The sequence below is a fragment of the Tenrec ecaudatus genome, chromosome 15, assembly GCF_050624435.1.
Source record: "Tenrec ecaudatus isolate mTenEca1 chromosome 15, mTenEca1.hap1, whole genome shotgun sequence".
Lineage (NCBI taxonomy): Eukaryota > Metazoa > Chordata > Mammalia > Afrosoricida > Tenrecidae > Tenrec > Tenrec ecaudatus.
In genome coordinates this window covers 25,349,964-25,370,523 of record NC_134544.1, presented here as the reverse complement: position 1 = coordinate 25,370,523, position 20,560 = coordinate 25,349,964, and the positions used below count along the sequence as shown (strand labels likewise).

At 48.2% G+C, this 20,560-nt stretch overlaps 1 protein-coding gene across 1 annotated transcript; it reads right to left on the bottom strand.

Moving 5' to 3' along the window:
- Nucleotides 1-1,315: 1,315 nt before the first annotated feature.
- MEX3C (mex-3 RNA binding family member C) lies at nucleotides 1,316-19,898 on the bottom strand. The gene is made up of 2 exons (XM_075532594.1): nucleotides 18,917-19,898; nucleotides 1,316-4,372 (listed from the first exon to the last, which is right to left on the bottom strand). The coding sequence occupies exons 1-2, from the start codon at nucleotides 19,626-19,628 to the stop codon at nucleotides 3,147-3,149; spliced, it is 1,938 nt and encodes a 645-aa protein (XP_075388709.1). The 5' UTR covers nucleotides 19,629-19,898; the 3' UTR covers nucleotides 1,316-3,146.
- Nucleotides 19,899-20,560: the final 662 nt, after the last annotated feature.

Sequence of the window (20,560 nt, the reverse complement as noted above, 5' to 3'; positions counted from 1 at the left end):
ATGCAGGGGGATGTGGGCCTTGAACACTTTCGAGCAGTCATCTAAGATGTAACTATCGGTCTTTTCCCATCAGGAGCAAAAGAGAAGGAATCAGAAGAACCAAGAAGCAATTTGTTTAAAGGATGCATGACCCCCTGAAGTGCCAGAGCCTCTTTTGAATCCAGAAAAACTAGATGGTGCCCTGCTACGACCACCACCTATTCTGATCAAAAACAAGAAAAACACAAGAGAGAGGGAGCGGTTAGAGTGAAAACAAGTAGACAGTTCAAAGTCAAAGGTGAGACAGTGGTCTGACAGAGACTGGAGGAATCCCGGAGACTACCTGCCATAAGACAATGTTCTAACTTGGAACTGAAGCTGCTCCCAGATGCCACTCTTGAGCCACACAGCGGCCTACCACCACCATCCAGGCTGAATGTGCTCCTTAGGAGAGGCAACTGCAAGAGAGCCAAGGGTAACATCTGCCCGGAAGCAAAGACAGAAGGCAGGCAGTGCTAATTTGTCATATACAGTTTAACATAAAGCACAAGAAAAAAGGGAAAAAAAAACACATTATGGTTTCTTTCTTCAAAGCAGGGGTGGGGAATGTATAAGGCCTGCGAAATAATAAATCAATACCAGCAACACCACCTGCCTCTCTAATGAGAAGCTGTTCTAACCGTCACATTGGGGCTGAGTTCATCAGCTGCTTGACCAGTGCGGGCCGCGAGCCATGTTATTAATAACCCAATGGTCCTTGGCAGAGAAAGGTTCCTACCCCTGCTGTAAACCAACCTCGGAAAGATCTACTTTTGCTGTTTTTAAACAACATGGCAACAAGATGCTCCAAATAACATCAAATCAGTCTAGTTAAGGGGGTAATACTTTTGTCAACCACAAAAATCTTTCGGAGTCCAGATCAGGCAATAGAAAGACAAAAAGTGTAAGAACACCAACCAGGCAGCATCTTCCTGGTTTGGATCGAGGCTCTTAGCCAGCACCACTGCGTACTCCTCGGGCTTTCGTGTGCGTCTGTGTCTGCCGATAGGTCAGGAGTGGTCACTTGTGGTCCACTTCCAGCCAAACGTGCCACCGGATCCTCTCAACAGACTGGCCCAGGGCTCCACTGTTCTCACACGGGAAAAAGATGCGAATTAGAACAGGAGCATCAGGGACACTTGAAGGGAAAAAAACACCCAAAATCACCGCAAAGAAAACGAGGAGCTGCCAGGGAGGCACGGGGGAGACTTGGTCATGGAAAATTCCAATTCTGGCAAATAGCCGCCTTCCACTTAAACTGTGAAATGAGCAGATAAAAAACACCACGGAGAATACATTCAAGTTAATGGAAACAAGTCTTTATTAAGTAACTTTTAATATCAGAAAAATAAAACTCTTATAATTCTCTTTACAGCAAATATATAATATCAGTGCTTTGGCCATCTTAAGTTAAAGGCCCTTTATCATAAAATATATGGTTTTTAAACTTTACTCAAATTGAATTTATAATCCCTATGACTTCCCTACATATACATAACAAAAGAGTGTAGTAAAATTAGCAAATACTAAACTATATTGATAATTTATCATTCTTAAGTTTGTGGTTTTTAGAAACAGTACACGCACCTAATATATGTCGATTCCTTGGCTTATTAGTTGCAGTGTACAATGCAATAAAATACAAAATACATGCTTGGTGAACATTCGTTCTTATCTACAAGACGGCAGCTAAAGATTAGGTTTCAATACTGACATTTAACTATCCTACAAGCAATTAGCATTACCTCATAATATGCCATCAAGGCAACTTTGTTTTTATACTGAAAAAATCAAAATAAAAACCGTTATTTGTAAACTTTTATAAGAAATGTAACTCTTCAAGTGGAAATAAAAAATAAAATTTGTCTATTTACTATTCAATACACATAGGATTTCAATTTTTTCATTATACTGAGAAAAAAAGCTCTTTTGTGTTGGGAAAAATAACGCTTCAAAAAATAATTAGTAGAAAAACCCACCAGTATAACGTTCTGTCCTTTCAATGCCAGCAAAGATTTGGGCACATACTGAGGATGAGGCCAGAGAGAGACATCCACAGGTGAAATGTACAAGTGTGTTTAAAGAAACCTCTCCTTGGACCGCAAACGGTTTTGAAATGAAGTAAACTGATTGGAGGACGTCACAGCTGCTTTAGTTGAATTATGCTCTGAGCACTGTTTCCCCTAGGCTCCCCTCCCTCCCCTAAATTATTAAAAAAGAAAAATATATCTATAATGTGCAAGACAAATATGGACTGAACAGAACGCGTTTCACATTTTTATCTAGTCTAAAAAATTAACAGCTTGATCAGACTAACGAATGGAATGTTCGCATCCTCAGCTATCATAACCATTAATAGGTGCACCCACAGCCTCTCCAGGACTGGGGGACATCACGGTGGCTGTTCCACCTCACCCAAGGGAGGTGATGGGTGGAAATTCACAATGGAGACAACTGCCTTCCTGATTCACGGATCCCTGCTACCCTTGGGCGCTCTGGGTGAGATGAAGGTCAATGGAGCAGTGCTTGTCCCCAAATCAGAAACCAGTGATCTAGTTAACTGCCATCGGCCCGAGTCGGAATCAATTTAGTAATCACAATGCATTTAAAAAGTTACTTGCAATCCTGCAGAATTAGGCATAAGTTGTTGTAAAATTAAAAACACAAACAAACCTGTTTTGTCAAAACTGGCAGTGTAAAGAAGGCAGCACTGGAAGTGTGTGGATCGTTTGTAATGCCGAGTACCCTCCACAAACGCTAATGTGGCGAGGCTTTGGGACCCTCGTTCTGAACTCTGTGACGCACACCCTGGTCTCATAGGCCCCCGCAGCCCATGAGGATCTTCGCTCAGCCAAGGTGAACGTCAGCTTGAGCACCTCGTACACCAGCTGTGTCTCTGGGTCTACAGGACAGTGTGAAGAATTCAAACCAAACTAATAGACAAGAGACCACTTAGGGTTAGTGTCACCATAGCAGCCTTTTATAAGTTTACTAACAACTTTAGCCTAATCCCAATAAAGCCTGCTAACAGTCATACGAATTCATTAGGAAGTTTACTGGGGGGTACCATGATACCCATGCCTTTACGAGTCCATATAGAGATATAGTATTTATGTATATATATATAGTTAAGAGTGAATTTGGATTGCCTGAGTAACAGCTGTCTGGCAAACTGGACATGATGGCGTTCTCTTTTCACAGATCTTGTTGGCACATGCCATGCAGAAGAGGTTGTGGCCGCACGGAACTAGGGCAGCAATAACTTCATTCTCAAAGCAAATCACACAGTCGTGCTTTCTTCTGGATTCTGGAGGTGAGCTAGAGGTGGAGCCGCCATTGGAAGAGGAGTAGCTGTTGGTGCCGTTAGAAAAAGCAGGGATGTACATCGGAAGGCCCACGTGGTTGCCTGTACTTGGCGGGTCGCTCCTTACCCTCCGAGCGAGCGGGTGCTCCATGCTCTCGGGAAACGTAGGAGACAGACGTGGAGTAGATGGCTGGCTTCCTCTGCGCTGAGTCTTCATGTTGCCAGAAGGATCACTCCCAAAGCTGGAGAGGGGGTTAACTGGTTCAAATGGAGTCCAGATAGTTTGAGCGGATGTTGGTAAAGAGTCAAAGGCTGGCGAGTCAACGGCCAGATCTTCGGAGCCCACAGATGGTAGTGTGTCACCAAACCAGAAGTTTCCTGTGCTAAACGGGCTCGTGGGGCTGAAGTCGGCAAGCCGGTTGCTTCCGAAGTAGGAATCTGTGGACCCGCTTCCCAGAGAACTGGAGCTATCGTTGCGGTAGTTGGATATCATTCTCGCGCGGCTGGGAGGGACCGGGTTGGAAGAGAGCCACGCAGAGCCCAGAGTGCCGCCTTCAAAGCTGACGTCGGTGCCGTTGTAATGGAAATCATTCTCTTCGTTCAGCTCGATGTAGTTTCCCGTGCGCATGGCAATATGCATTTCTATTTCTTCCCGGGCTCGGTCGACGTTTTCAGGCATCCCCGTCACTTCAAAGACGGGCTCCTTATCTCTGCTCGGAGTCACTATGTACGTGTGGGTCTGCTGCTGAATTCTTTTAATGGTTGCTCCTTTGGGTCCCACCACGAGTCCAACCACACGGTAGGGGACTCTGACTTGCACCGTGGTTTGACCCGGCAGGTTTGGGCTGCAGGATAGGCCCCCGAGGGCGGGGCCGTTTTTGTTGCGAGAGGCTCGGATCATGGAGAAATGCTCCGCAGCTGAGAGGATCTCCCTTTTGGCCATGGCGACATCTTCTTTTCGTCCAGTGACGACGAACACGGGCTCTTCACCGCGAACAGGTGTCTTGATGTACGTGTTTGTCTTGGCCCTCAGTGCTTTAATCTTACAACCTGTGGGGACAAGAAGCACAGACAGTAAGACTCGAAGGTACTGTTATTTGCACAAGCAAATCCCAGAAAGCCCCTTTCAAACTAACGCTGGTCACGGCGGGTCTTTTTACAATTTGTTCTGCAAGGAATGTCAGGGCGCGGGGGCAGTGGTGCTGCTCTTGGTACTAGATGACAGGCGGGCAGTCCAAGCTGCTCGGTGGCAGAGAAGTAATGACTTTGTTATTGACCATAAAACATGGTCACAAGAGGGGGATGAACCTCCCTCATCCCAGCACGCTCCTGTTCCTCCATCTCGAGGCGCAGCCCTCTGGGGGTCCTCCCTGTGAGCAGGTGACACCGCCTCTCAGGGGCAGGGCATCCTTTCTACACTGTCCTTAGGGGCCTCTGGGGCTTTGCACTAGAACTACTGACGTTGGCTTAATTTTATGAAAAGCAAGGAAAACAGGGATTCTTGTGATCCCAGTCTCAAGATAGAGTACACAGGGTTGGGTAGAACTAGCACGGTGCTGCCATCTGTCTTCCACTATCTGAAACACTCGGGGCAGGGCTTTTACTGATATTAAAAACATGACCCATTTACGCCGTGGGGCCAAAAGACACAGGACCACATACTATGTGGTCCCACTTTCTGAAGGAAAAAGATGCGATAAGGAACTGAACTTACAGTAGAGGAGGCGCCTCTAAAGCACTGGGGACAGAGGCCTAAAGAAAGGGCTTGCTTTTTTGCCAAAGGGAGGGGGCAGTGAGGACCGCATGGCAAAGCCTGGGATATCAAACGGATTCAGGATGGAGGAGCGTGGAGGGGAGAAGGGTAGAGGTGAGGTCGATGGGAAGGCAGAAGCCGGTAGTAGCAGGCACGGCACGGCACGGCACTGCAAGCCTTTCTCTTGAAGGTGCAATATCTCTGAGCATGTACCAGATGTGCAGGTCAGACGAGGCTGGTGGGGGTGAGAATGGTGCAGAGACACCTGCCAGGGCAGGAGGCTTCCCGAAGGCCAGCACAATGCAGAACACGCCTGCTCTAACCCACCTGAGGCTCTTCCTCTAGAATGCTTATGTCCAGTTCTTGCTCGTGTGTAATTTCTAAAAGGCCGCCATAGAATGCCGAGTGTTCCCGGTTTTGAGAAGAAGGATTGCCAAAATTAAGTCCATTATCCCCAAACCCAAACTCACTGCCATCAGTCAGTTCTGACTCACAGCGCTCTGACAGGGCTTTGGGGAGGGCAAATCTTTACAGAGGAGAAGCCTCATCTTTCTCCCGGGGAGTGGCTGCTGGGTTCAAACTGCTGACTTTGTGGTTAGCAGGACAATTTGTAATCTACTAAGCCACCCGGGCAGGGCATCACTTAAGTTTAGTTGTTTTCCATTTATTTAATAAATTATCCATACATTATGGGGGAGAGGGGGGTTTCAAAAAAGTGTGCAGGAAAAAAACACTATTTTCTTTGAATTCCATTTTTCTGCAAATGTTGTGACATTCCATTGTCCATGGTCAAGTGACTTAAGAAAACACAAACTAAGCTACACGTGGACCACAGCCCCAGAACCACGTCGTCTGCATCTGCCCCCCACCCCCCGAAAGGGCAGAGAGCCTTTGCCCTCACGGCCCCAGTTGGGGAGGTGCAAGGCTGAGGAGTGTGTCCGCATGGGGGCACTGAGCTGCTGCCACGGCATGTCCACCCCCTTCAAGAACTACCCCACCCGACACGTAGAAGAAAACCACCAACCGCAAACCTCAAGACTCTAGGTGTGTGCTTACACGCTGGGCTGTCCTCAGCATGTCCATTCCTTGACAGCTCCACCAGGGACTGTCTGCCTTAGGGGGAAAAGGATCCTACCTCGAAATCAGGAGGTGTGTATACACACACACACACACACACACACACACACACACACACACACACACACACACACACACAATGGAGGGAGTGGTAAAAGAGAGCATAAAATTCTGTCTCTTAAAAAACTTTTTAAAAATACTTTATTGGGGACTCTTACATCTCTTATCACAATCCATACATTTGTCCAGTGTGTGAAGCGCATTTGCACATATGGTACCATCATCATTCTGTCACTTTTTACGTTTAAGAAAATTGAAAACCTTTCATATTTTCCGAAGTGGCCATACCTTCCTTGTTCCTGACATATTGATCTCTAATTCCGCTTATAAAATCTGTTATCATCCCACAAACAGGATCTGTTCCTCTCTGACTCTGCTCAAATGTTTCCCAACCAACCTGAAAAATCTCGTCTTAGCTGCCTTTCCGACTCCCACGCCCTGCCTATGTAGCAAACATGGCTATTTGGGAAAAACGAAATTGTACATGGGAATGTCTCTACAGATTAGAAAACAATACCGATACAGGTACAGTAATTATCACAGCAGTAAACACACCAAGGCCCAGTGCAAAGGAAACAATGCTATCTGAAGGGGTGACCCTCGTCGATCACTGGCCAGTTGCTGCTAGACCACACAGTGCACAGGCACCGGGGCACCAGGTCCCTTCCAATGCCCATATTCCTCCATGGAGTCCCACCTGCCCCTTTTAACAAATCAGATACAACCTATCACCACAGACAGACAGACACACACACACACACACACGCCCCCCCCCCCTGCCTTCTTTCCTTCAGGAAAGGCAGCTGGAGTAATAGTTGTGGTACAAGGTTTGAAATGACCAGCACTAACTTCACTCTGTAAACTAAGACGGGTCTCTCCTTCATAATGAGCTATGGTCAAAAAGACTTCTCTCCTTTGGTTGTTGCCAGGATTACACGCTACCGTTGCTCTTGCTGTGTGGGGTCGATTCTGACTCCCAGCTACTGCACAGGGCAGGGAGCTGCCCTGTAGGGTTTCCCTGGCCGCACTCTCTAATGGAAGCACGCAGCTCGGTCTTCCTCCTGCTGCTCCTGCTGCCAGCCTTGCTATGATGGGCGTGTGTGTTGTGTCTAGTTTTCCTCACCCCTCAGCAAGAATACTTCAGGAGTCAACTGAGTCAGGATCTGAGAGACTAGATTTAGCTCTGAAATGAGGAAGGTTTGTAAAGAACTTTGAGTTACTCCATTCTTCTAGAAACACTCTCAATCACCGTAACAATGGTTTGAGATGGATCAACCAAGTCCACTGTCAGTGAGTCCCTCCTGCCTCACAGTGGCCCTATTAGCCAGAGCAGAACTGCTCCTTAGGATTCCCAAAACTAAATCTTCACAGGAGCAGAAACCCGCATCCTCCTCTGGGGGAGCAGCTAGTGGGGTTAAGTCCAACACTTAACTGACACCACCACCAGGGTTGCTTTTAAGAAGGGCAGGGACGAACTTAACAGAATTGCTCTAGCAGAGTCAGCTCTCCAACCCACATTGTGCACGTCCCCTTCACGACTAGAAGCCTGGCGGTGCAGTGGCTAGTGTGCTCAGCTGCTACACTGAAGGTCAGGGTTCAGAGCCATCCACCACCCAGAGAAGACGCAGCAGTGGGCTTCGGAAAAGAACCACAAAGGAGCCGTTCCACTGTCTTATCGGGTTTCTTCTACAGCGTTTTTCTCTAAATGGACACCACTTCACATAAGCAGTACTAAGGGAGCGAGGAGGATAAAAAATAAAATTTTCTTCCTTTTTGACAGTCAAAGATGAGCTATTCAGTAAGAGGCCCCAATAAAATGATTTATTAAAAAAAGAATGATTCAAAAGTTACTTTAATTTCAGGATACTGTCTTCAAAGACTAGGGTTTCTCAGCTAAATCCTAGGAAGTGTTTATATACCCAATTTAATTCAACATTTAAATAAGAATTTACTTACTTTAAGAATGCCCTGAGTTAGCAACTTTCCATTCTGGGGTTCAAGAGTCCTTGTAGCTTTTAAGTCAAAATTCTGATTTTTTTTTTTTTTGCTCAGGAAGACCCAGCTTTCCCCACTTAGGAGCAGAACTCCCTCTGGGAAACTGTTAGAAGGATCACTGTGCACCATGTAGCAAGCAGCTTCATACATGTGATTTTTGTCTGAACCATTCTTGGGAGGCGCCCTAATCAGACTGGTCGCAGGGACAGGTTCGGTTGGGAGAAGCCGTCCGTGTGGGCACACACCGGAGCCCGGCAGCAGTGCTCCCTGCTGTCCTGCTGTCACTGACTGGTTGCATCGTCAAGCCCCAGAAGGGTGTGAACTCAGCCCCAATCTCCTTTCATCAGTATGTGGACCCTCACTTTTGTTCTGAAGGGCTAGTGAAACGCTTTCCACAAAGGTGTCTGGGAGGAGGTTGGGAAAGGTGAACAGGAAGCAGCACTTGAATCTGGACTGTTTTCAGGGATGTACCTTTTTCACCAAGTCAGGGATGGAAGAAAACTTCCCTCAACTTCACCCTAGATGTACTTGCAATGTGCTCCCAGAAATGCTTGCCACTTTCCCACAATGCTTTCCTGCAAGACAGACTCCTCTTTCACTCTGACTCTCGAACAGTGGTTCTCAAACTGTGGGCTGTGACCCCTTTGGGTGTTGAATCACCCTTTCATAGGGGTCTCTCCATTCGTAACAGTAACAAAATGACAGTGATGAAGTAGCAACAAAAATAATTTTATGGTTGGAGGGGTCAACACACACGAGGAATTGTATTAAAGGGTCGCGGCATTAGGAAGGTTGAGAACCACTGCAGAAGACATACTGAGCCTAGAAGGGTTAGACTACAATTAATTACTTATTTGATTCTAAATTTACGAGCAAGGAAAAACAATTTTAGGCTATACTGACAAATCTGAGAAGAAACAAAGCTCAACGAGAATGGTAAGTATAAGATTTACCACCCCCCTCTCCCCTGTGCCGGATGTAACACACAGATGGGGCAGGGCCTGGCCCCCCTGCACACAGACAGGTTCTCAGCTGAAGAAGAACTTCTCAGGGTGGCACAATGCACAGTCCTGCCTCATTCAGGAATACAAGATTTCTGCCACTTCCACTCGCATCTAGAATGCCTCACCCCACAGCCCTGTCATAAACAGAGTTCTTTCCAGCGGGAAGGATTGATTGTGACCGAAAACCTTAAAGGACAAAAAGGCCCTTAAAAATAGAAACAACTGTGACAGAATAAACAGCAAAAAGGGTGCAACAAGACTGTGACTAGAGAAGAGTATTTGACTTTGATGACTACCATCAATAAATGATGAAATGATTGCATTATCTGCCCCAAATGGCTAGATTATTGTTCAAACCCTGTCTTTACTATCATTCCATTCCTACAGCCATGCAAGGAAGCCATCTTCAACAACATGGGGCTTTGGCCATGCAAGTCAAGGACATGAAGTCCAACTATACCAACCTTTCAGTGTATGTTCAGCGCAGGCTGTATAAACTTGCCTGCCATCCTCTCCATCCATCACACTGCAGAGCAAGATCTTTCCCACAAGTGGTCTGCCTGGCGTCTAGGGTGTGTAGTACTTGAGGAACAGCATTTGGGTAACTTTTACAAGATTTAAACCTAAGTATTTCATTAGGAAAAGGAAATCATTATAAATGGTTGTTTTAAAATTCCCATTTTCAATGGCTCACTGGTAGTATACAGAAATATTATTGGCTGCATACTTTAACCTTGCTAAACTCACTACTAGTTGTACCCATTTGGGGGTTAATATTTTGGATTTTCTATGTACAGAATCAAACCTGAAAATACAAACAAACCAACAAACCAAAAACCGCAGAGGTCCTCGTTCTCCACCAATCGGAATTCTCCTATTTGTCCTTGTTAGACTTCCCGAGTGGTATTGGAAGCACTCGCAGGTTTATTAGCTAAATACACTTCTCACATTTATTCCTAGTTGTGGCAATTACCATTAGAAAACAACTCTATCATCATAAATGAATGCTGTGTCCTGTCAAACGCTCTTCTTTCTGCACCTATTAGCCTGTTAACAGGGCAGATCTTGATACATGAATGTGGAGCTAGCCCGGATTTCGTGCCTGTGTTGCAATCCGGTGTTGCTAGACTGGACGTGCTAATATGTTTGGCAGAGAATGAGTCTATAATCATGAGAGGCGCTCCGATGGCTCAATGGTTAAAGTGCTCAGCTGCAAACAAAGGAAGACGGCTGGGTTCAAACCCACAGCCGCTCCACAGGAGAAAGATGTGGCTGCCAGCAGCCAGCAAGACCCCCACCCAACCCAACCCAACCCACTGCCATCGCGTCCACGGGACTCGCAGCCACCCTGCATAGAGGTGCTGGGGCGTTCCTCTTTACAGGAGTAGGCGGCCTCAACTTTCTCACAAGGAGTGGCCGGTGGGTTTGAACCATCAACTTGTTCTTATATTGCCTTCGTGTGCCTTGGTGTCATGGCAATCCTGCGTTCATAAAATGTAGTGGAAAGCAGTCCTTTCTACTCGGTTGTTTGGAAGTTGCTGTAGAACCCACCGGCCATTCCTTGTGAGTGGTAGACCTTTGGAAAAACTTGTTCCAGGGACCATTTCTGATTTCTACTTGCATTTGCTTAGATTACAAAAAATAAATAGAAATAAAAGTCTAGCAGTAAAGAAAGTTCAAAATGTTAGCTCATATACAAGTATATGTTATCATCTCTACCCTTTTAAAAATCATTTCATTGGGGGCTTGCACAGCTCTACTACAATCCATCCATCCATCCATCCATCCATGTGTCAAGCACATTGGCACATATGTTGCCCTCATCATTCTGTTTCTCCTTGAGCCCTTAGTCATCTCTACTTTTCAGTGACACAGTGGACTTGCACTTATGACATACTCTCAAACTTGATCCTCACAACAAATAGGGGGGCGGCTGAGCTGGGAAGAATTGGTAGACAGGTTTTTTTTTTCCTCACCATGGGGAAACTGAGGCTCTGGGAAGTGACCTACCCAAGATCATAGCCAACAAGCAGTGAAACCACTAACTCTAACTAGTTTTCTAGCTCCAAGTGGTTCTGGTGGATAGGCAGCAGCTCGGCTGTGCTGGAGGAGAAAGGAGCGAGCGGTGGTGCAAAGAAGGGGAAGGGGCGCAGGAACAAAAGGTGAGTTCAAAATGCAAGTATTCTCACGCTGGAGGAGGGTTGTCTACTTGTTCAGAATCATTCGCTGCCTGTTCCCCAGCCACGTTCTAGACTGCCTGTATGTGCGTCTTCAATAGGTCTGCAGTTCTCCTTATATAAACTTGACTTTCATTTTTCTTTTTAAGACCTAATCTCACTAACTCATGATATACCTTTACCGCTGAGTCAAATGCAGTGCAGAGAAATCAACAAATCATGCACACTTATCCTTGAATCCCTTGGACTGGCATGAAACCGGGTCCAATGGTTACATGGGGTAATATAAAATTCTCCCAAACATGGAATAAAGATGACATTAGGTTATGACAGCATCTGATTTAGTATCTTGGGGTTTGGCAGTCCTAATTTTAGCACCCTATTTAATGGCTTACCTAGCATCAGGTTAACCTGTGAAGATCTGTATATAGTAGCTAATGGTAGCTTAAGAAGGATGTTAAAAATGCAAACCTAAAATGGGTGGTAAACAAGCTGTGTGGGAAACATTTAGATACCATTTAACAAGAACAGCAACACTTTAGAATCATAGATCAGTAATCAAATTGCTGCTCTTAAAGTAGCAGAAACTTTAAATTGTAGATCCTACATGACAGAAAGGGCATTTTCAATGAGTCTGTAATAAACCCCTGATTCTGAAGCAGTACTGTGGAAGTCATCAGGACAGTCCACTGATGCTCTGGCTCCCTCCTGGATGTGAGACATGCACGTCCTTCTTTGGAAGCTAGATCTGGGCCTGATGCCTTGCTTTGGTGGCTAGTGGTCCACACAGCTATGCTTCATTCAACAGCCACGATACATTCTGTGATTCAGAGGTTGTTTCAAACACCATTATTATATACTGGCATTTCCTGGATTACCACGAATTGTCTGACTTAATACAGCCCATAGTTACGAACCAACTAAGCCTATGATATTAAAAATGTATGGTATGGACCATGGTTCGTTGTAACAAACAGGTTCTGCCTTGCATCCAAATAGTACCAGTCCTGTATTATGCTAAAAGGCAGTTTTCGTGTATGTGGGAGGCTTTCCTAGTTTTCGAGGCACAGAAAGGTACACTATATACTAAGACAAACGGACTTTATCAGGGAACCAAAGAACGGGGGCTCACGAAGGGGGGTTGTAAGGATAGAGTTGCCGCAAAGTCAGCAGTCACTCCGGGATGGCCTGTATAACCCCGCGGATGTCACAATCGCATACTGCCCTAACAGACTGGGCGCGACGCTGCAGAACACGACTAAACGCCCAGGTCTAACCTGTAGAGGCCGGCAGGCGCTGTGCCTTAGAACTCATCCCACTAGCACAGGGGAGGGGGGCAGCACTTAATGGTGGCCGCTTGTGAGTACTCAGGAGCCCCCCGGACGTGAACAAAAAATAAAACCTGTTGCTTTAACATCGACATTTGGGGGTTTTGTTGTTGTTACATGATAGGAGGTTTTCCTAATTGATAAAAATGTCAAGTATTTAACACATTCACCATCAGTTGGATCTAGTTCTATTTACAAATAATATAATACAGTATGAAATTATCTACTAAAAGGGGAATGATATTAAACAGTGGTTCCAAATTAATCTCCTATTTCACTTCGCAAAAGTAACATGTGCTTCCCATTTTACAGTTTCACATATATCCCTTTAAGTATTTTTCAGATGTACTGTAGATATGACTATACCCACTGCTAGATACGCCATCAAAAGCCTGGAGTTTAAAGTGGCTTGTGCAAGATTACAAAGTGAGAGAGAGGGATTTGAATTCAGGAACTTCTGTTTGATTGTTGCTTTTTTAATTTACAGGCTGAGCCACAGCTGAACAGATACTGATTGCTAAAGCAATGTGAGGCAGTTTTGGATTTGTATTTTATATTAAAAATACACTCTAAAGCATGTCTGCATGTCCTTTTTGCAAAAGCACTCAAACTCATTCTATAAATTATCCAGTGTGGATAAATGTCAGAAGTATTCAAAACCAACTTACCACATTCTAGCTTAACATTACAGGAGCCCTGGTGGCTCAGGCAGTTCCGTGTTGGGCTGCTAACCACAAGGTCAGCAGTTTGAAACCACCAGTCATCCCATACAAGTACTGTCCAGTCTGAGAAACCCACAGAGGCAGTTCTATCCTGTCCCACAGGCTAGCTACGATTCAGAATCAACTCAATTGCAGTGAGTCTTTTAAAATCTAGCATTCAGTAACCACTCACTCCCTGCCATCGAGTCACTACTGACTCAGAGCGACCCTACATGGTATAACTACATTTTCACCTATTTTTTGACAACTTGAGATATAAATTCCAACTGATAAACAGAGCCTTTGAAAATTTTCTTGGGTAGAAATTTCTGACAGAGTAACCGTTCCAAATACTGGTTCCCTGGATCATTTTTCTAAGTTGTTAACAAGGGGGTAGGGAAAGGAAAAAAAAAACCCACCCTTGAAATACCACTGCTTATCTGTAGTGAGGCAGAATAATAATTCATTAACTGAGGATGGCAAGAAAAAGGCAGTAGATACTGGCAGTGGGGTGAGGTGGGGAGGTAGCAATATAGGCATGCATCACTGAATGTCCCAGGCCAGCCGGCTGTGTGCACTGGATTTGGGGCCACAGAACAAGACCTGAGAATGGCCTGCTTCCAGCCCTTGCCCTGACTGTTGCTGCTGGGAGGAGCCTGGTGGTTGCAAGCAGAACACAGAGGAGCGAGTGAGATGGAGAGCGTACAAGCAGAGTGGTCTTGGCTCATCTGTCTTGGACAAAGCTTGGGAGCCTGGCCCTCTGCCCCTCAGGCCTTTAACTGTACCCCACACCAAGGCCCCGTGCTGCAAGGGTCTGGCCTCGGGGCGTTAAAACCACTGGGGGAAGTCATAAACAAATGGAGAGCTGCTTTTCTTAAAAAACAAACCAAGACCAAAAAAAAAAAAAAAAATCAGCTGGAAAATGGATGTTGAGCACTACACACCAGTACAAACTATTAGCAACTATATTTAAAGCCTGAGAGAAGCTACAATAATTTACTACTCAAAGCTAGTAAATATAGACAGATATTAGTTTTCTAAACAAAGAAATAATAGTACATTTTTGGCCAAATAAAAACTATCCCAGAACAGTAACAGGGCCATACTATAGAAAGGAAGTATCCCAACGCAACCTCCCACTCCAAAACATGACTAAACGTTCAGACCCCTCCACTAGTGAAGAGACAATATAGAACTTTGATTTTGATGCCAAACTGGTTGATCTCACATTAGCTGAGCACATTACCTTTCCAAAGGTCGGTTTCTACATCCGTACAAGGGCTACATCTATTAAATGGCTCTAACAGTTACAAAGGCAGTACCTGGCACGGAGAAGGCCAAAATGTCCTTCCTCCAAAAAAGAAAAAGATACTCTGCTTTAGGATTATCCCGAAATGGGGCTGCCTCATGAAATGTGTATCCTTCTTGAATAGGACATTTATTACAGCAAGTGGGTGAAATAGCACCACCACTGCCCACCCCCCAATCAAGAGTATACCACACAAGGTGCCAAAAAGTTCACAGGAAAATTCCATCATCTTTTCATTTAATTTTTCACCAACTTTTTGAAATGCAACCACATTTCAATATTGTTAAGATCTGGAAAGTTGTTAATTCCACTTCAAGAACCTGAGAAAAACTGTCAACAAGGATGCTTTGAGGACAAATGGAAACAACGTAAAGTATTGTTTAAAAAAGCAATACTACACACCTCCACTGGAATCAATGTAGGCATAGTAACTCAATAAACGGAAACATTTTCAACCTATGCTAGCTCAGTGGCAGGCAAAAGATAGTGCAGTGCAGGACAAAATTCAGAGTGCAGAAATAAATGAGAACTTATTCCCATTTTTATATTATTATCTAAACATTTTTATGCATGTCTTATAATATATAAGATGCTGGCAACACTCGTGGCTCAAACACACACACACACAAAATCAACAATTCAAGGCGTGGTGCTCCTAATTGCAAGGTCAGCAGTTCAAAACCACCAGGCAACTCCTCAGGAGAAAGACAGGGTTTTCTATTCCCATAAAGAGCTCCAGTCTCGGCAACCTCACAGGGGCAGTTCTGTGTCTTACACTTTAGAGTCACTGTGAGTCGGCACTGACTCGGATGGCAAGTGAGTTTGGGTTTTGAGAGAACATATTTGATGATGCCCCCAAACCTTAAACAGTAACACAGAAACCTTGGATTATTCGTCTTTGTAACAACTGAGTCCAATGGTTTACATTGTTATCTATTTACAATGTAGTCAACAGCTATAGTCTTCTTGGATATCAATGAGCGTAGGAAATGCAGCGCCAGCCCACCCTCCGGTCCGTTTCTGAGGCTGTGGATCTGCACAGGAGCAGACAGCAGTGCCGTCTTTCTCCTGAGGGTAGCCAGTGGGCTTGAACACCCTAGCCTTCCAGTCAGCAGGCCCGATCCTTCCTGTTGACCACTGTGAACGTGTCATGCAGGTAGTACATTTAAAAAGAGAAATGTTTCTAAGTCTACAAAGCTAGGACTTATATTTGCTGTCAGTCAAGCCTTTTTAGGCGCTAGCTTCATTCTACACAGCACTGTTGGTTGCAAAATGAAACGCAGAGCAGTAACTCAGACCAATGGGGCATCTACACTGCCTGTCGTCTGCTCCTGCCTGGGAAGAGCGACTCTGACCACTTGGGCACGCTTTAACTATCAAGAGCTAGGTTTCCTTCTCTCTTTTTGAAGGCCTTGGGACCAGAGGCCACCTCGAGGAGTTGCTGGTCGATGCGACTCAGAATTCCATGTGTCCTATGTATGGCTGCAGAGCTGAAGTCATAAATGTCTCCATCTGTGACATAAGTGTTGCCAGCACCAATTAAGAGATGTCAAATAGAAAATGATGACCTAGGCTCCTGTAGAAATCGGAAAGGCTGGTTTTAAGGATGACAAGGGAACCAGCAAGTGAATTCTGTGATTTGCTCTCTTCTTCTTAAGTAGGGAAAGGGGCTAGGGACTCTCCCGAGGGAAAATTACCACAGTTAGGAGGATGCCACAAACATCAGAAGTTGTCCAGTTCTCCACTGGAGTGAGGAAATGAAAGACTTCACAGGTTTTATTACCTACCCTGCCGGGGCGTGGGGGTGAGGGGTCAACCCTCTACTAATTGCATGGTTCAAAACAGGAAAAGGGCAAGACTTGCTGCCCCTAAGATTAAGATAGAGACCGGTGACAGACTTTTTGCAATAGGGTCAAAGCTAAAAAATATATCACTGGTAAGTACCGGTAAGCAAGTATCAGGAACATTCCCATTTTCTTATTAACTAATAAGCACATCCCTAAAAACTAAACCAGACACACCACTTTGCTCTGGGTTGGTAGATGGTACAGAACAGACACTGGGGCTGAACTCAGCCTACTGTTTTAACGAGCGGGTTTGTTTAAAGCCAGTCAATTGGGAACACTTCATAATGCTTTAAAACAGTGAAACATAATGAATGAGAAAAATTGGCATTAAGTGAAATCTATAAGACACATGTTTAATTTGCTCCTAGTAAAAAGCTAGTAACTGGTTCTTTTCCTTTGTCCCTCAAAGGGGCCACCAGCAGCAGCACACTGAAGCAACCTCGGAGGTGGAATCCTCCCCCACCATTAGGGCTCTTCCTGTCTTGGCTAAAACACTCCCCCTTCCCACCACTCTCCTTTCAGACCCAAAACCCTAACAAGATGCAACGCTATTTGCCAATCACACTCAGATTCGCCACCATTAGCCCTCCGGTGTTTCCCAGTCTTTCTTCCAACTCTGTTGGTCAAAGTCCTGTCTATTCTCAGCTGCCCTCCAAGGTCCACGGTCTCATCTAGGGACAGTTTTCTTGGTCGATTGCTATTAAAACCTCTCACTGGGTTATCAGTGTTCTTACACGGCTTTTTAGACTGTTTACAGTGAAAAGTTTGTCTGGACCAACCCCACATTCCCAACAACCATAAACCCAAATGCTTAGCAAAATTTCACTGACACTTATTCTTTGATGTCCCCAAATGAATGGCGAACTCACTCTAGACCTACAAACGGAGATGCTTTAATTGCTAATTCAGTGTGTAGGACAGAACTGCTCCATCCTATTAACCAAGACGGTGACCTTTGGGGAGCTGATGGTGAGGCCCATCTCCCCAACCTTTCAGTCAGCAGCGGCCCAGGGCTGTGTATGCCACCCCACCCTGGGACTCCTCATCCCACACATTAGTCAAAACAAACTGAAATACACACAGGAATGTGAAATCGACTTTCCAAGCTAAAAGAATAAGCCCCCCCTTTCAAAGGCATGGCACCATCTGTGAACAGTGGCTTTGAAGGCTCAATCACCCAGCAGGCTGAAATTAGCTTGCCCCTCTGTCCAGATTTCTGAGGGGTTTTCTGACAAAAATCCTCGAAGGACAGAGCCAACTCTGATAGTTGAAACCGCCAGTTCGACAGCCCTCATATTTAGGTGTACTTTCGACCACTTCGGAAAGATGAGATCATTTTAAGCCGGAGCGCCATCATTCTCTCTATTTGACCCCCCACAAGCTCTCAACCTAACTGTAAATCAGCAGGCGTTGACCTGGAGAATCTACTGGACGTCGATGGCGGCAGGCCCTAGTCACCCTTTGAATCGGGGAGGGGAAACTACACTGAAGACCCCAGGGGCCTTCCCTAAAAAAATGCCAGATGCAGAGGGGCCGCGGCACCCCCTTCCCCCACCTTCACAAAACTACCCCCGGAACCGGAGACTTAGGTCCTTTGTCTGAACAAAGTGGGAGGAGTCGGTCTGCAGTGCTGGTGCGCTGGCAAGTGGAGAATTGACTGCAAACTAAAAAAGCATGAAGTTTCTTCACTCGATTACTTTACTGGCCATTTTCCCTCCTCGCCGATGGGGAAAGTGTTCTACCAGGCGGCCCGGGTGCCTTTCCGAGCGTCGGAATGTAGTCAACGCACACAATCAACTCAGCGGAGTCAGGCTGCTCTAGAGCCGCCGAGTTTCCGAAGAGCCTAGGGGCGGCAGTGGGGTGGGGGCTACCGCCCACTTGCACAGCCCCTTCCTCCAACGAGGTCGTTGCTAAGAGCCTCCAAGCAGGGCTTCTTCCCCCGCTTTTACAAAGCAGCGGGTCGCACCAACTTGAGAGCTGGACGCTTTCAGTCCACAACACCGAATGCACAACTCCTCCGACCCGACCTTTTACCACGTCGCTGAGGTTTTTGGTAGCTCGCCAGTCTAGTGTTCCACGAATACAGCCGGCGCTCAGAACCCCACCGCACAGAGTGGCATGAGAAACTTAACACCTTTTATCATGCAAAACGAGTGGATCGGCTGGGGTTTTGCAAGGTGACCCAGCTCCAGGTCTCCAGGACTCAGGCTCCTCCCAGAGCCCTGGGTGGTGGACTTTGGGAGACTTGCCCTGCTTTGGCTTTTGCTGGCCGGAGCTCATTTCTTGGGTCTCTCCACCCCCGCCCAGAGCCAAGCCCAGTTGGGCGCCCCTCTTGGCACTCACCCTGACGACCGACAATCTCGGCGACATGCTCGGAGCTGGGCACCGGGACGCACTCGGTGGTGTTGACGCTCTTCCTCCGGAGCAGGGCCGCCTGCTCCCCGTTCAAGGCGGCCGCCGCCGCCCCGCAGCTGCCGGGGCCGTAGGCGTGGGACAGCATCGCCGCCATCATGCCCTGGGCATCGTCCCCTCCGTAGAGCACCCCCGCCACCGCAGCCGCCTCCCGGGCATCGAAGGCGGCGGTGGGCAATAGCACCGACCCCAGGGACCCGCCTGGGGTCGGCGGGGTCTGAGAGGCGGCGGCCACGGGCGGCGACAGCAGCAGCAGCGACGGCCGGTCCTCCTCCTCGCCCTCCTCCTCCAGCTCCTCCTCCTCCAGCAGGTCTCCGTCCAGCTCCGCTTCCTCCCCCTCCTCCTCCAGCTCCAGCTCGGCCTCCTCCGCGGCCCCGGGCCTTCCGGGCACAGCGCGCTCTTCTGGAGGCAGGCCCGCCGCCCGCCGGCCCTGCGCCGCCGCCGCCCGCAGCGCCGGGACGCCGGGCTCCGCCGGGCTGGGCTCGTCGAGGCCTAGCGCGGCCAGGCGCTCCCGCAGCAGGAGCCCGTCCCCCGCGAGCTCAGGGCCGCCCGCGGGCGGTGGCAGCGGCGGCGGCGGGGGCGGCTGCGGCAGGGGGGCCGGGGCCGCCGCCAGGGCCAGGGCCGCGGAGCTGCCGCTCGGCATCGCGGCGGCGCGCTGTCAATGGCGGCGGCGGCGGCGGCGGCCGGGTCAGGCGCGGCAGGCGGCGAGCCCCATGGCGGACAGGGCCCGGCCCTGCTCAGCGCGCAAACACCTTTCCTCTGGGGAGGCGGCGGGCCGGCGACCCGGGCTGGGGAGCGCCAGCGCCGCCCGGGGAGCGGGGAGGGCGGGGTGGAGGGGCAGGGGAAGGAGGCCGAGGTAGGTAACTAGGTGGGTGGGTGGGTGGGTAGGTGGGTGGGTGGGGACGGCGGCGGGGCGGGCTGGTGGAGGTGGCAGCGGCTCCCCTCTCAGGCTTTCTTTTGTTTCATGGCCTTAACCAGCCCCCGGCGCGCGCGGCAGCGGCGGCGACGCCCCACGCCGCTCTCCGAATGAAGCCGGCGCGCTCTGATTGGCCGCTTCTAAACTCCGGGAGTCCGCCCTCTTCTCCCCAAAGCCGGCTCGCTGCTTCCCTGGCCCCACCCCCCGCCCCCGCCTCGGGCCCCGCCCCTGAGCGCTCTGATTGGGTGATCGGGACGGCCGCGCCCTCCGAGTCTTCTCCGTCCCCTTGTCGCCCTCCCTGTCCCTCTCGGGCCCCGCGGACCAGGACTGTGATTGTTCGCTTTTCCCGTCGCTCTTTGTGACGTCTCCGGGTTAGGGGAGGTGGGGTCGTCCCAGCGAGGAAGGCCCGGAGACCGGAGGCAGACTGGGGGCCGGGCTGGAGCTTCGCGCAGGCGCGTGGAGTACGAGCGCACACCTGGGCTGCTGGCTTGGCTCGTGGCCCTTCCCACCTGGCTTGGGTGTGGAGCGCTCCCGGAGCGTGGGCTCCCGGGAGGGCGTCGTTTCCTCGAGACTTATTTTCGGGGTCGGGGCCTTGGGAGAGTCATCGAAGGAGGGGCCAAGGCTGCGTCCGCCTATCCAGCCGTGGGGGTGGTTTCTAG

Excerpts from the sequence above, each read along its gene's own strand:
- MEX3C (XM_075532594.1), bottom strand. The coding sequence starts at position 19,628 with ATGCCGAGCGGCAGCTCCGCGGCCCTGGCCCTGGCGGCGGCCCCGGCC. Across the intron at positions 4,373-18,916 it reads CGAGATTGTCGGTCGTCAGG|GTTGTAAGATTAAAGCACTG; the intron begins GTGAGTGCCAAG and ends TTGTCCCCACAG.